At 30.9% G+C, this 15,225-nt stretch overlaps 1 protein-coding gene across 8 annotated transcripts in view; it reads right to left on the bottom strand.

Moving 5' to 3' along the window:
• Nucleotides 1-3,791: 3,791 nt before the first annotated feature.
• The window catches only part of ROBO2 (roundabout guidance receptor 2), a 606,204-nt gene continuing 594,770 nt past the window's right edge, over nucleotides 3,792-15,225 (bottom strand). For 6 of the 8 annotated variants that reach the window (XM_031958824.1, XM_031958826.1, XM_031958829.1 and 3 more), the window contains 2 exons: nucleotides 12,193-12,384; nucleotides 3,792-7,629 (listed from right to left, as the gene is read on the bottom strand). In XM_031958824.1, coding sequence (XP_031814684.1) covers nucleotides 7,565-7,629; nucleotides 12,193-12,384 — 257 coding nt within the window. In that variant the 3' untranslated portion in view covers nucleotides 3,792-7,564. Of the gene's footprint in view, nucleotides 7,630-7,668; nucleotides 7,861-12,183; nucleotides 12,385-15,225 lie in introns of those variants that run through there. The other 2 variants (XM_031958827.1, XM_031958828.1) reach the window with 2 other exon arrangements.

Below are 15,225 nucleotides of genomic sequence, written 5' to 3'. Positions count from 1 at the left end.
TATTCAATGTACAACAAAAATGTAGTTATTTTGTTTATTATTATAATTTTCTTTGATTGAATTATCTATTGTTTCTATTATTTGTTCTATCTACTAATTATCCATGTTATTTCTAATTAAGTTTGAATATTTTCTTGAAATTGTCTTTAAGGGTTATGATTTTTAATTCTTAATGGTCAATAAAGAATGTCCTTAATATTTCTACATTTCTGTATTAGTTTTTGAGATTATTGTGTAATTGAACATCGTCAATTTTTACAAGTATAGAACAGCTTAGAAATATGTATAATCCTTTCAGTTCCTATCGGTATTTTCACCAGTCTAACAGTTGTTTTTTGTTTTTTGTTTTTCCTAAGATCTTTTACAGATTCAAAGTTTCTTTCTTTTTTATCTTATCTTTTTGCTATATTTGTCTGAGTCTTAAAGGGTATATAGAGGTACACAATGATTATAATTTTGTTGTTGTTGTTGTTGTTTGCTAAGGCAATTGAGGTTAAGTGACTTGCTCAGGATCACACAGCCAGGAAGTGTTAAGTGTCAGATTTAAACTGAGGTCCTGACTTCAGAGCTGGTGTTTTTATCTACTACACCAACTAGCTACCCCGATGATTATAGTTTTTAATTTTATCTATTGATATTATTTGATTGCTATGATACTTTATTTTTTGCTATGATACTTTAAAAGCATAATATAGTTTCATTTTTTTCTTATAACTCTTGACTTCCTATTTTTTTGTTTAAAATCATAATTTTTACCTCTGTTTTATTTTTAGTTCACAGGAGGCTTAATAAATTCTGTTTGAGACCCCTACTTTTACTCTAAAAACTTATGTTTATCAGATTCTAATTTCTAATGCATTCTGCTCTCCATTTCAATTATATGGGTGATTTCAGGACATTAGACTTCATGATTAGGATTAATAATTATGTGTTGATTTGCATCCTATCTTCTTGTGATCTTTCCTCTCATTGCCCTGCCCTTGCTCTCTTTTTTATAAAGCTGAAGTCAATAACAGAATTGTGTTGAATGTTTAGTGAACAACTATACTCAGGATAATCTGCTCATTTCATCTTTCTCCTTTCTCCTTGGTCAGGTTTTGATCACTGCTTCTTATACTTTTTCCCCCTTATAATTATCCTTTGCAGTTAACTCTCTGAAGAGAAAATTTGTTTTCCTTATGTCTATTTTCTCCCCTAAACTATATTCCCACTCAAATCCCTTTCTTTAATTTCCCATCTGTCTATATTCCTTTTGAGTTGAAAATATTTCTAAATCACACTCTTCTGTTCTCGTGTGTGTGTGTGTGTGTGTGTGTGTGTGTGTTTCTAGTCTGTCTTCTTTCTCCCTGTGTTTGTGTGCATTCAACTCTCAACATAGTTCAGACAAGAGTGAGGTTCACATAGTATCTGCTCTTTTAATCCCTTTCTCCATATTTACACTCTTCCTGTGTTCCAAGTTATGAGAAATTAGTAAGCCCCTCTCTTCATTCTTTTTTCTTAGTGAATTTCCCCCTTCCCTTTCTTTTTTCTCTTACTATAAAAAGTGACTCCTAATCCTTGCTTGTTTTATTTAATAAACCCTCTAATCCAATTGAAGTCATTAAGATTTTGCTTAAATGTAATTTAACTTTTCCAGTTTTTCTTGGCTGGGCTCTGGTATTTTCATTCAGAGTGTTTGAAAGTCCTTTATGATTCATTTTTCCTCTATTAGAATATGGTTCATTTTTCAGTCTATTTTTTTAGCCATAATCTTTTTCTTTTGGAATACTATATTTCATAAATGTTCTTTTCTTTATCACAGAAATGTCCAGGTTCCATATAATTGTGATTTTTTTTTCCTTTGGTGATTTTGAATTTTGGCTGTGACACTTAAAAAATTTTATAGTTATTTTTTTTCAGTAATTGGTCAATGTATCCCTTCTATCATTAGAAAATTTATTTATTCTTATTTGACATTCCAAGTTAATTACTTTAGGTGGGAAGAGAGTAATTTTTTTCAGTCTTTTGTTTCTGTTTGTTGTGGCCTTGTGAAATCACTTTTGACCCATTCTGATTTCCGGAGAATCCTTTTCTTGTGTAAGATTAACTATATGAAGTAAGTTTTTCTAATGTCAGTTTCATTATATTTATAATACTTGCTTCATTTCTTCCATCCTTATCATCCTTATAGGCAAGTCATTTTCTTCAGAGAAATTTTACTCATACTTGTTAGAAAAATATTTCTTCTGGGTTTTTCTCTTGAATAATTCTTGACTCATATTTCTTCATTATTTTTAGTATGTTTATTCCTATCTTTAGCCTCATTTAAAAACTGGAACAGTGCCAAAAATGGTTCTTTCATTTCCCACATTCTTGGATAAGACTCTCTTTTGGCCCTGGTTTCACTTTCCAAACTTTTTCTACTGGCTTCCACTTTTCCTATGTGTGTTTGTGCTGAAGGCTAGCAGATTTCAGTGTCCATAGTTAGAGCTTTGTGGGTTACGATCTCTGATTAAAACACACCACCACCATCCCCTCTATTTTCCTCCAGACTTTTATTGATCAGAATGCTAGAGTCATTGCTTCTGCTTCTTCTGGGATATCTTGATTAGGGGTCCAAATGGTCATCTGACCCTTCTGCATCTTCCCTGGTCAGCATATTGAGTGGTTATTTTTGTCCTCACGGGGACTTGTCTGATAGGGTGCTGGTGATCTATTCTTTTCTTCATCCTAATACTTTCCCAGACAGAATATTTCTGTTTCTAAATTTTTCCCCATCAGGGGCATTGATAATCTCAGTAGTCCCTGCAGTTTTATTGATCAGGGTGTGTGGAAGGTATTATACTCCTTGGGGATTCTTTGATCAGAGGGTTGGGTGGGTGTTTGTTTTTTGTCTTCCTTGACTTATCTGATGGAGTACTGCCACTTTTCTTAACTTTGAAGCTTTCCAATTCAAGGTACTGAAATATTCTTCCATTCTATCCTGGGGCATTCCCAGGCAGGACTCTTCTACTTCTATCCCTCTTCCCTTAGAAGTTTACTCCTACAGGTTTTTTTTTTTTTTTCTTTTAAGAGGCTGAGTAAATTCTGTACCTGTTGGGGCTTCCCCAGGTACAGAGTTTATAATCTCTTTACCTATACTTACCTGAACTTGGAAAAGACTCTTCTTCAACTGATATAACTTCTATCTGCATTTTTGCATAGTTTTATGTTGGATAAAGGATCTTTTTGAAGTTTTATTTGAATTTTTTGGTCATTGTTCTATTTGGTGCTTGAATATAAGTGGTAAGTTTGGGGTTACAGTACTGGTAATAGTCATTTTAACTATAAGGCTCTACCTTTTCAGTTTTTGTCCCCACACATGATTATATCTTAATTACTACTATATTATACAGTTTCATAGATGACTTGTTCATTTTCTAGAAGGGCATCCTGAAGCAACGCATATATAAACTTATGGAGCTTTAGTTTATTTCATCAAAGTAAACACAAAGCTGGAATGATACTAGTTATGTTTGTAATGTTGTACTGACTACCTATATAAGCTAATAGTTATATATATCCATATATCCATATTTTATATATTATTTTCTTCACAAATACCTTTCATCTAATTTCTATCACTAATAAGCTAGTAATGAATCTAAATATTAAAAAGACCTTTGAAATGTCTATACCCCTTGGTATTACATATATATATGTATGTATGTATATGTATATATATATACAAGTGGCTGTTATAGTGGTCTTCAAGTGAAGGTGCTCACATTGTATTTCTGATTGTGGACAGTTAAAATTATTTCACAGAGTACTTTTGACAGATTTGAAAAGTGAACTTTTATTTTCCCCCCTGTAAATATACAATACACTTTGTTGTACTAACAATACCAATATAACACATTAATAGTTAGGAATGTTTTTTTTGGTGACTTGAACAAACTACAGGCAAAAATAAATCTGGAAAAACAAATACAAAAAGTCTTAAGTGTTGCGACAACCTCCCCCACTTATAACATTGATAAATTCACAATCAATGATTTGTATCAAAATGAGATTAAAAAAAGAAAGAAATAGTAAATAAAATGTGTTAGAAATGTACTATTTTTTTTTTATTTTACAAGTTTTTAAAAGAAAATAGTACACTTCATGTAATGTAATGGGGAGAGAGATGTTGTTGATATATACCAAATTTTTATCATGTAATTTCAGAAGCAAAATATAGAGGCAGATGAGCAAGTTGATGAATACCATGGTCCTGTACAATCTCAATACTGACACACACAATCACTTCCCTTTGGAGCTGATAAATTACATATCTGAAATTAATAGGGATGGTTATGATTATGCTGTCAAGGGATAATAATATAAAGTTTTGACAGAAATTGTGAGTAAGGTGTTTCACCAAAGCTAAACAAAAACTTTAACTCAACACCCATTGAAGACCAATTAAAATTCTTAGAACAATATGGTATGAAGTTATACATTAATAAATTGAATTGAATTATAGATTTAGGAGGGACCAAAGATCATCTGGTTCAACCCTCTCCCCCTATACAAACCAGAAGATATCATTATGACATTTTTATGGATGGTCTTCACCATATAATATTAAAGTGAATGAAAAGTAATGCTTTTATTTCACTGATCTATTACTAATCTTTGTTACACCAATGTGTTGAACTCAATTGTTTTTCTAAGCTTTCTACTTTTATTTTCTTCTTGAGTTGAACTTATATTCAATGGAGCAATAAAATATTTTATGAAGTTCATCTATGCTGGCACCAAATGCTATTCTATCTCTACTTTTAAGTGGTATAGAAAAGATTTAGAAGAGAACTATGGTTATAAGATCAATACAGAGCCAGAGATGAGCATATGCTCTGACAGTCACAGGCATTTCATTAAAAGGAATTCTTTAAATTAAATAGTATTGTGCTTATGCAGAAATGGCCATGAGGTAGCATTATCCTTGACTGCAAAGTGGGATGATACTCCCTACATCCACATAAACCTGTGGAGCCCTTTAATTTATAATTTTACACGGACTTTTTCTGTGACTTAGGGAACAAAGAATTGGATATAATAAAATTATATCTATACTAATACAATCCACAAGGAAATGTTCTGGTTTGATATTTTGGCTTACATCCTATTTAATTTATTTTTTATTTTATTGCTGAATTCCATTCAATAATTATAGTATTATTATATGTCACTATGTAGTCCATATTCTGGTAAAATACACTCTTTATTATGTAAGTTATCGATAGAACCATTTAAATGGATGTGGGGATAACAAGGAACACAGACCATTCTGATAAGACCTTTTAGTTAAGTATACTGTATAAACTTATATATCCAGTCACAATAACCTTTCATTTCCTGCCCAAATCCTTAAATTTTATGTCATCTGAACAGGTAAGAGTGTTTTAGCAGCTATTGTCAACAAGTTACATGCATTTGACTACAATTATATACTACTCAGAGATATGAACCAAACTATGAAGCTGAGAAGTTTTAAATTGAGTGGTTAAAGATACTCACATTTGGCACTGCAAATACCATGGTCTGTAATCCCTCTGCCTTAAGGTTTATGGATATTCATGTTATTATTTCCAACACAGTGCTCACATTCATCAGATATTCTTTCATATATAAAGAAAAAAAAAGCTCATTAAAATTGTAAACACTGATGTTAGAAAATAATCTGTGTAGGATCATGAATATATGTCTAAAAGTGAATTTGAACTCTGTTTATTTCCCATTGTGGAGTCATTGCTATGGAGTGAGGAATAGAGATTTTGTCAGTCCCCAAAGCACATCCTGACTCCTTATGTTTGCTTATATTGGTATGGGCTTAGGAAAGAAAAAAGAAGAAAAAAATTTGACAATACCAACTACTCTGGTAACACAAAGAAAAGTAGAAATAGGGAATTCAAGCCAATAATGTGTTAAAAGTATGGACTTAAAAGATCTTCTTATTGCCGAGTTGGTGCCAAATTCTTTATTGAAAAGAAAAGTAAATCTTGGAGAGTAATGACAAAGAATATTCAGAAGTAGATTAAAAAACATGCATGTGCCATGTATGTAAACTTTGAAACTTTGATTGATTTTTATGTATATATAACAGCTAATAGATATTTAAAATGTTATTTAATTTTTCTTATAATTGAGTTGCAGAAATAATTTATTTTGAGTTATAGAAACAAATGATGAACCAGGATGTTGTTATTAATGTTCCCTTAGAAGGCTTGGTTTTATTCAAAAAGTATACAAACATGCACTGTTTTCTTGTAAAGCTCCTTTTTTCCCAATTCACTCCTAAAAGTGGATCAACTAAATTCTTAGTTGATAGTCAATTTTTGAAAATATTTAGTTTTATTTTAAGAAATCTATTTACTATGAAATGAACATATTCTTAGCACTGCTTTTCAAGCACTTGTAATTTGACCAAAAATTTGGTGGAATAAATTCTATTTCTTAATTAAACAAAACAGTAAATATTTTAATGTAAATTGCATTGTAAAAAAGTGATGAATTTCAGTGATGCAGCTCTATCCTCTAGTGTACTGTGCAGGTATCATAAAGATGAAACAAGATATTGGAACATATTTCATATTTGGAAGAAGCCTGAGTATGTCTAGTGAAAAATTATATCTTTAACTATTTGCTATATAATCTAGAGTTTATAGTATTTGTTTCCTTGGGGAACTTCACATCATATTTTTACTTAATGGGTTCGAGAGAATAATTATGACAATTCTAAAATGCTTTAGAATGCTGTAATATAAATACAGCTTTAGTGAAACACCTTAGTTTCTTTTGTTATATTAAATCACATATTGCTAAGTCATATTTGGGCAGGTAAAAATTGACATTGTAGATCATTTTTTCATCAGTTTTAGTATATCATAGCTATGTGCATATTTTATACATATTCACTCCTAAATGCACCTTTATTTTGAACCCCCATATACGTTTTAGAATAGTAAAAGCAGCCATCTTGCTTTTCATTTTTATTGAATTAGTCCCTGATGTTCAAATAAATATTTGCCAACATCAGTTTTCCTTTTTATCTTATACATATTTATACACCCCAATGGAAAACAATATAACATAATCAATTATATCTTGCATTATTCAACATAGCTTACAGTACATAAACTCCTTTCACATTCAGTCTTTTTTCTTCATGTCATGAGGAGTAGAGATTTGTGCTTATCACCAAATAAAATTGCAGTGCAAACTTTAAACATAAAAGTTACACAATTAAAAGTTACTATATGGTACCACAGCCTATTAATTCATATATAGTACAACAGACCAATAAGAACAGACAGAAATATGAATATAGCTAAAAAAGAGAGTGATTTTGCATAGCAATGCAACAAAAATTTACATACAAAGGATGATTTTTTTTTTCCTGTTCTATATACTTCTGACAAGAAATAGTTAAGGTGGATGGTGTCTTTAAGAGAATACAAGTTAAATATCTGTGGCATATGTGTGGCTGTGTGTCTTTACATTGCATTTACAATTCTTTTAATAGTACATAAAAAATTGTTCATTGCACTGTTTAGTGTCATCACTTCCATGAGTACAGACCTGATGGCCCTTCAGAGCAGCTTTGCATTTCTCTTCTCAACTCCTCTAAGATATATAAATAGAGAAATGGGGAGAAAGGGAGAAAGAGAAAGAGAAGGGGGAGAGGGAAAAAAAAAGAGAGAAATTCACAAAAAACATACAATTATCAGAATTATGACAAGCAGATGACTTAAGTGGTCAGTTCAACAACAATAAAGCAGGACACATTTTACAGTTAATGTTAGTTTCATGAAAGCAATTTCTTGAAATAAACTTGTTATGCTTCTGTTTCCAGTCCTGTTCTTAAAAGGAGAAAGGAAAATCCATTTAAAGCATGGAGATCATTAAGAAGATATGCTATAATCATAATAGTTAAAAAATAAGAATGGATTTATTATGGATTGTCATGGATGACAACAGATTACTAAAGATACTTACATCTTCTATCCTAAACATTAGCTATGTTTGCCAAGCAATGCTCCTTAGACAAAGATTTTTGGTTGCTACATTGATAACAGATTTAAAAAAAAAAAGAATTCATATTGGTATGGTTAAACCCACTATGAAATAGTAGGGAAATGGCATGAATCAGGTTAAAATGGGAGAGTCATATAAAGCCAGATACTACACTAGAATTCTGTCCCTACTTTGGAACTATATTGATCATTTAAGTTTTCTTGTTTGTGGAATCCTTTGAAGTTTTACCAGTCCTGATAGAATTGAAGGAGATAATATTTGTATTAGTGTAGTGGCTGGTATAGAGTAGGTACTTAATAAATGCATATTCTCTTCTTTTTCCATAGACCTTTCCTTTCCCATGATACTCTACACATGTTAATCACCCTTTTTTCTAAATTTTCTACCTCATTATTTTTCTGATTTAAAAAGAGGTTCCATATTCTCAAAACCAGAACTTAATATCTGGGAAACTATAAATAAGTCACATTGACTTGTCTCTGTCTTTTTTTTTTACTTATCTGTAAAATGCAGATAATAATATTTGCCTGGGTTGTTTTGAGGCTCAAATATAACAGTATTTCTTCTTATTAGACTTTGAGGACAGAGACTGAGGTGTTTTACATCTGCATATTCCCTTCAATTTGCACAGTTCTTTCAATAAAGATGGTTTTCAATAAACGTTTGTTCATTTGAATTGAAGTGGTAAGGCATCATTCAAGTGTGGTATAGTGGACAGAGTCTTGGAGTCAGGAAGAACTAGGTTCAATTACTGTCACTAATACATATTATATGTATAACAATGATAAGTCAGTTAAGTGTCCCAGGCAACATTTTGAGAATATAAACTGCATTGGTGGAGGGAATTTCCACATAGAAAATTCAATATCTAGATATTCAATATCTATAGTTTGAAAAATAAACATTTTGTATATGCTTTTAAAAATGATACAGTTATATACAATTATGAATTTTATGGATATTAAATGTAGGAATAACTTTATTTTGAAAGGAAAAGAAAGAAATGTATTTTCAAATATTTCTAAGGTCTCATAGTAATTGGAAAATGAACCCTTTCTTAAGTTGTGAGGAATTTCACTGCATACTGTTGTTGTCTGTGTGAACAATTCAGGCAAGAATTTGACTTCTGCTTTGTCTTGTCAGCTTTATGGTGGTTTTCTAAAAATAGTTTATCAGGAAGCCATTGTATAATGGCTGCAAATTGGTAAGAAAAAAATACTTAAAAAAACAAACAAACAAAAAAACAAAATAAGAACAAAAAACATCAAGATTTTTCTTGTATTTTTATACTTTCAATAAACTCCAGTGGCTCCCTAACACTTCAGTTGTTCAAGGAATAAATACATAATTTTGTTTGGCTTTTAAAGCCCTTCATAATTTAATCCCTTCCTACCTTTGTCTTGATATATCTAATTCCCTACATCACATACTGTCATATTGAATGACATTGGCTTCCCTGAAGTTCCCAGAACAACACATTTTTATCTCCTTACTCCATGGATTTTCAGTGTCTGTCCTCTATGCCTGAAACTCTCATCCTTCCTCAACTATACCTCCTGGCTTTCCTGGCTTTCAAGTCAGAGCTAAAACCTCACTTTTACAAGAAGCCTTAATGCTTTCTATATTAGATTATCTCCAGTTGATTCTCTCCTTGTTAGACTGTGAGCTTCTTCAGGAGATGAGAGGAAATATATATATTTTTTTATCTTTCTTTGTGTACCTAATGCTTATAGAGTCTGACATATAGTAGGCACTTAAAAATGCTGGTAACTGACTGAACTTGAACAAATTTGGCCTTTATGATAATAATGTCTTTTTAGAAAAGAGTCTTCTCTATAAATATGATTTTTCTATCTTAACCAAAAATTCAGCAATTTTGAGAAGTTATGCCAGATAAGTTTTTAGTTTTTTGGACAAGGTTGAATAAAGTATTTGGGGACAGGCAGAAAAATTCCAGTTATTTGTATCACTAGTGTTTTAACATAATGGTTGGTTGAAAGTAAACATTTAATAGAATTTTGAAGACATTTCTTTACTCATTAAAGAAAATGTAAAAATTAATGTGAAATAAATTAATAAATATAAATAATAAGCCATAATATTTCACATTTATATAGTACTAAAATAATGTATATTCACAATAGCTGTGTAAATATTTCTATCATTTCCCTTTTACAAATGAGAAAACTAAGGGTATCATATTAAATGATATTTTCATGGTATACATCCAATAAGAGTTGGAATTGTTTTCTGACTCCTGCTCTTGACAATTTTTTTCTTTTCTATAGAAAACATATGAAGTCTTAAAGAATTCTAAGTTCAATTAAATAATAGCAGAATTGAGTCAAAACCTTTGCTTATACAAATATGCCTAGGTTTCTACACTTTCTACCAAAACTTTCTTTAATATCTTGGTCCCAATGTCTGTGGGATTAGGTTAACTTTATCAACCATAAGTTTTTAGTCTGAAAATGATAAAACTGTAAATCAACTATTTCTAAGGTAAATAAATATTTAACAATGCTTATAGAAGTATATGAAGCCAACCTTTTTTGGTTGGCTCAATCCCTTTCTTTGTCCTTCATTAGCTATAGATACACATATACATTTCCATATAACTATATCTATATGTAATCTCATACCTATATTTATATTTTATTATTTCTCTATTCTATAGGAATCATTTTTTTAGTTTAAAGTTCTTGGTCTAATTAATGTGAATGAGAAACTTCAGTAATATTTTTAAAATTGTTAATTATGAAACAATTTCCTAAACTGAAATCTTTTTTATATCATTCTTAACAAAAAATTGATTAGTTTAAAGGAAAAAGTCTAATCAGCCCAGAAAAGACTCCTGTCTGAAATTTGGATAATGAGATGAAAATGGAGTCTTTGATTAATTCAATTGATAGAAATCTCTCATTTGTTTTCCCTCTGTTTCATTTGCGTCTGATTCTTTGGGACCCCATTTGGGGTTTTCTGGGCAGAGATAATGGAGGAGCTTGCCATTTCCTTCTTCAGCTCATTTTTACAGATGAGAAAACTGAAGCAAACAGGGTTAAGTGACTTGCGCTAGCATTACACAACTAATATGTCTGAGACCATATTTGAACTGAGGCAAATGAGTCTTCTTGATGCTAGGCCTATTCTCTATCCACTAAGCTGCCTGGTTGAGAAGAAATTAGGTCTTTGATTATTCAATTAATAAAAATATCTCTCAACTTGATCTTTAATCAAGTAGAGGAAGTAGTTAAAGAGGGATAAAATGGTTTTAGAAAAATGATTATCTAGGATACATGAAAAGTGGTGACCATTGTTCTGTTTGAAACTGTACCTAGATTTTGTCCTAAACTCACATTTTAGTTTCAAACATTTACTAAAGTTCAATCCCTTATAATTCATTTGTAAAAGGGGAAGAAATTAGAAGGTGAATTATAATTTTGTAGCCTTTGAAAGATATTTTTTTTGGTTATTGTTGTTTAAGGAGGTGAGGTGGACCTTTGATTTCTTCAATCCAGAGAATTCCAGGTGAGGAAACTTTTTCTTTAAATGCAGATTAGCACCTGTTTTGTAATTTGTTGTTTTGGGAAAGTTCCTTGAGAAGAACAAGCATTTATTGAGGACTTACTTGTGCTGGGCATTCTGATTTACAATATCATGTAATCCTCCCAGCAATTATTTGAGGCAAGTGCTATTATGATCTTATTTACACAGTTGAAGAAATTAAGAGAAACAGAGATTAAGCAGCTTGCCTCATTTCACACACATAGGAAGTATTTTAGGTTAGATTTGAATTCAGGTCTTCCTGATTTAAGACCCAGAATTCTATTCACCACTTGAACTCAGTTTGACATGATACCATACTGTTTCTCATGCTTGTAAAGAATAAGATTATCTAAATTTTAAAAAATATTGTTTTTGGTAATTAAAAAAGTGGTAAAAATGTACATTTCATTTAGTGCCATAAAGAGCAATGATTTGGGTTATTGCCAGAACAAAGTTCAAAAATAGTAATTTGAATTTTCTCTTTAGAGAAACTCAAGATGAGTTCCTTTCATTCTCTAATTCCATTCATACAAATTGTTACCACTATATTATTTTTCAACTACAGTCACATCTATACTATAATTAGAAACTACTTACATAATTCACCTGTAAATTGTCCTTGACTACTGGATCCCATATAACCGATGTCAAGAAGGTCACTGGTATTCCTCTGGTGACTTCCTCGCAAGATCTCGCCTTTTCTAGGTCCAGTTGATCCTTTTGAAGAAGCTGTTCCTGATGAGCTATGTCCACCTGGTGATGGGAAGGTGGGCTTACTATAGGGTACCAGTGCCTCCTCTGAAAAAGAAGTACAAGAAAGAACTAAAAAAACCCTACCAAACCAAATTTTAAAAAAATTTGCTTGGGCATTGGAAGACACATTCAATACTATAAAACTGAAGTTTAGAATGAAGTTTAGAAAGTCTCTAGAAAAATTAACAGATAAGTCTCTATTTCAGAAGTTTCTACATATAAACAGAATTAGATACAACCAGCACACAAGTCCTGGTAATATTAAAAAAAAAGTTTTACATTTTTTAATAAAATTTGGCTTCATTTTAAAAGAGACCTATATATAATGAATCATAATTTGTTCATCAAAAACCTATCTGAAAATAATTTTCAGAGTACAATGAAATTGATTAGAATTTTCCATTAAAAATAAAGGAATGCAGTCTTTGTTTTAGTTTAAATTATGGCAACATTACTTCAATTAACTTAAATGAAGACCTAGTTGCTAAATAAATAAGCTTCTTGAAGTTCAGTTGCTTCTAGGGATAGACATTATTTTGGAAGTTGTTCATTTCACTGAAAACAATACTTTGTACAAAGTAATAGCAATTTTGTGGTATGATCTTTACTATTCTCAGTAATACAATGATCCAAGCCTATTCTGAAGGTCTTATGATGAAAAATGTTATCCATACCCAGAGAAAGAACTGATTGTGTCTGAATGCAAATTGAAGCATAGTTTGTTTGTTTGTTTTTTTTTTATTTTATTTTTCTTAAGTTTTTTTTTTTCCCCTGGGGGAAGTAGGGGAATAGGGATCTATGTTTCCTTACATACATAAAGAAACAAACAAACAAAAAAAGGATGTTGTTTAGTTTGAGGGAATTGTTTAGTGTATTTGATATTTGTAACCTTTAGAAGTTGATCAAGGATAAAATTATTTTCCATCATTTTGAGAACTATTCTATAGATTCTAGTATTACCTTTTTGTTTTCACTACACTTACATTTTAATTATACTATCTTTTACACATAGCAATTGCTTTATTTTAAAATATTCCTCTACTTGGGATTTATGTTAAAAAGAAAAAAAGTTTCCAACATCAAATAGGGTTCATGTCTGGAAAGGATTGTTCCATTTGCATAAGAAAGGAGGAATGGTTTTTTTTTTTAATAAAAAAGATCATATGAACTTCATGATTTCTGATTTCAGAAGACTCGTTCTAGAAAATATACTTAAAATACACAGCTATGATATGTTATTTCTCTTAAATGGTAAAGAAAATAAATTGTACCCACAAGAACAAAGGTAATTTGTTTACTTTTCCAGATAACCTAAGTACTAAAGAGGTGATGCAGTGGATAGTGTGCTCTAGAGTAAGGCAAATCTGAGTTTGAGTCCTACCTTAGTCACCTACTAGCTGTGTGACCCTGGACAAGTTTCCTCACAAATAAAATAAGGATAATAATCGCACCTCCTTCTTAGAGTTGTGAGAATAAAATGAGGTCTTACTTGCAAAGCTCTTTACAAACCTTATAAATGCTATCTATTACGTAAAACACGATACAGTAGATAGAATGCTGGGTCTGGAGTCATGAATAGTTAGTTTTGTGAGTTCAAATCTGACCTTAGAAACTTATTAATAGTTTGGCCCTGGGCAAGTGACTTAATCCTGCTTGCCTCAGTTTCCAAATCTGTAAAATAAGCTGGAGAAGAAAATATCAAATACCCCAGTATCTTTGCCAAGAAAAAACCAAATGGGATGACAGAGTCAAGACACAAATGAAAAATGACTCAATAGTTGAACCAAACATTGTATTTTATTAAAGCTTCCAAATTCACTCATTCTAGGTAACATTATAAAGAACACTAAATTTAGAGTCATAAAATCTGTGGTCATTAATAATCTGCTATTTACTTTATAACTTTGGAAAACTGAGAAATGAGGGACCTCTATATGAAGAGAAATCATTAAGGTCTCTTCTAGGCTTAGATTTATTGTTGTTGTTGTAGAGAAAATCCCAAGCAACTGATGATTCTGAATTTTGTCTGAATTGAGCAAATATTAAAATTGACCAATTGACTCAAAATGATTAAAAGGTTTATAAATCCATCTTTACATTTTGATTTATTTTCTTAGTTAAATGTTAGATGGTAATTTTTTTTTTTTTTTATAAAATAAGCAGTGTATGGTAACAGATGGTGTAGGTAGTCTATACTTATTGCCCTTTTGAAGAAATGAGAAAGACAGCAAGATAATTTTCCTGACCTGTTTTGTGAAGGTATTCCAACCTATTAATTGTCTTGTACTGGCCTTAAATATAATTTTCATATTAAAATAAATTTAAAATGTCTACAATTTGTTTTGGACTTTATTACAACACACCTGATCCAAATGTTTGTTTGTGTGGGACTTTCCTTAAATCTTCTTTATGTTCTATGGAGCTAATCCATTCCTGCATTTCACACTGCCATTTTAGTGCATTTCTAGCTTGTAAATCCAATTAATTTTTCATTGATGGTGGATGCATGTTGCCTCTCTGGAGCATTTCCTTTTCTCTCTGCAGAATTTTTCACAAAACACCATTTTGGCCAGGATCTATTTGGTGCCTTAAACCCTGAGCTAGTATCTGGTGATGGTGGAAGATCTAAAAATGTTGAATAGGGTTTAGAGTGAACTAAAGTGTAATGGAATAATATTTTTGTTTCAAGGTGAATATAAACAATGGCATAATACATGTGTAGCTGGTACAAAATTAATTAGAAGAGAATAAAATCAATCATGAGACTCAAATGTATAATGTCAAAAATCATTATTACTTCTGCCAGTATTGTGGTAATATATTCTCTGAAATGGAAAAAAATTTCTTAGCATGGGAGGCATTATTAGTTGCAAATTCTGTACTTAC

The sequence above is a fragment of the Sarcophilus harrisii genome, chromosome 3 (genome assembly GCF_902635505.1).
Source record: "Sarcophilus harrisii chromosome 3, mSarHar1.11, whole genome shotgun sequence".
NCBI lineage: Eukaryota > Metazoa > Chordata > Mammalia > Dasyuromorphia > Dasyuridae > Sarcophilus > Sarcophilus harrisii.
Note: the sequence above shows the minus strand (reverse complement) of the source record. Positions and strands in the feature narration are given on the sequence as shown.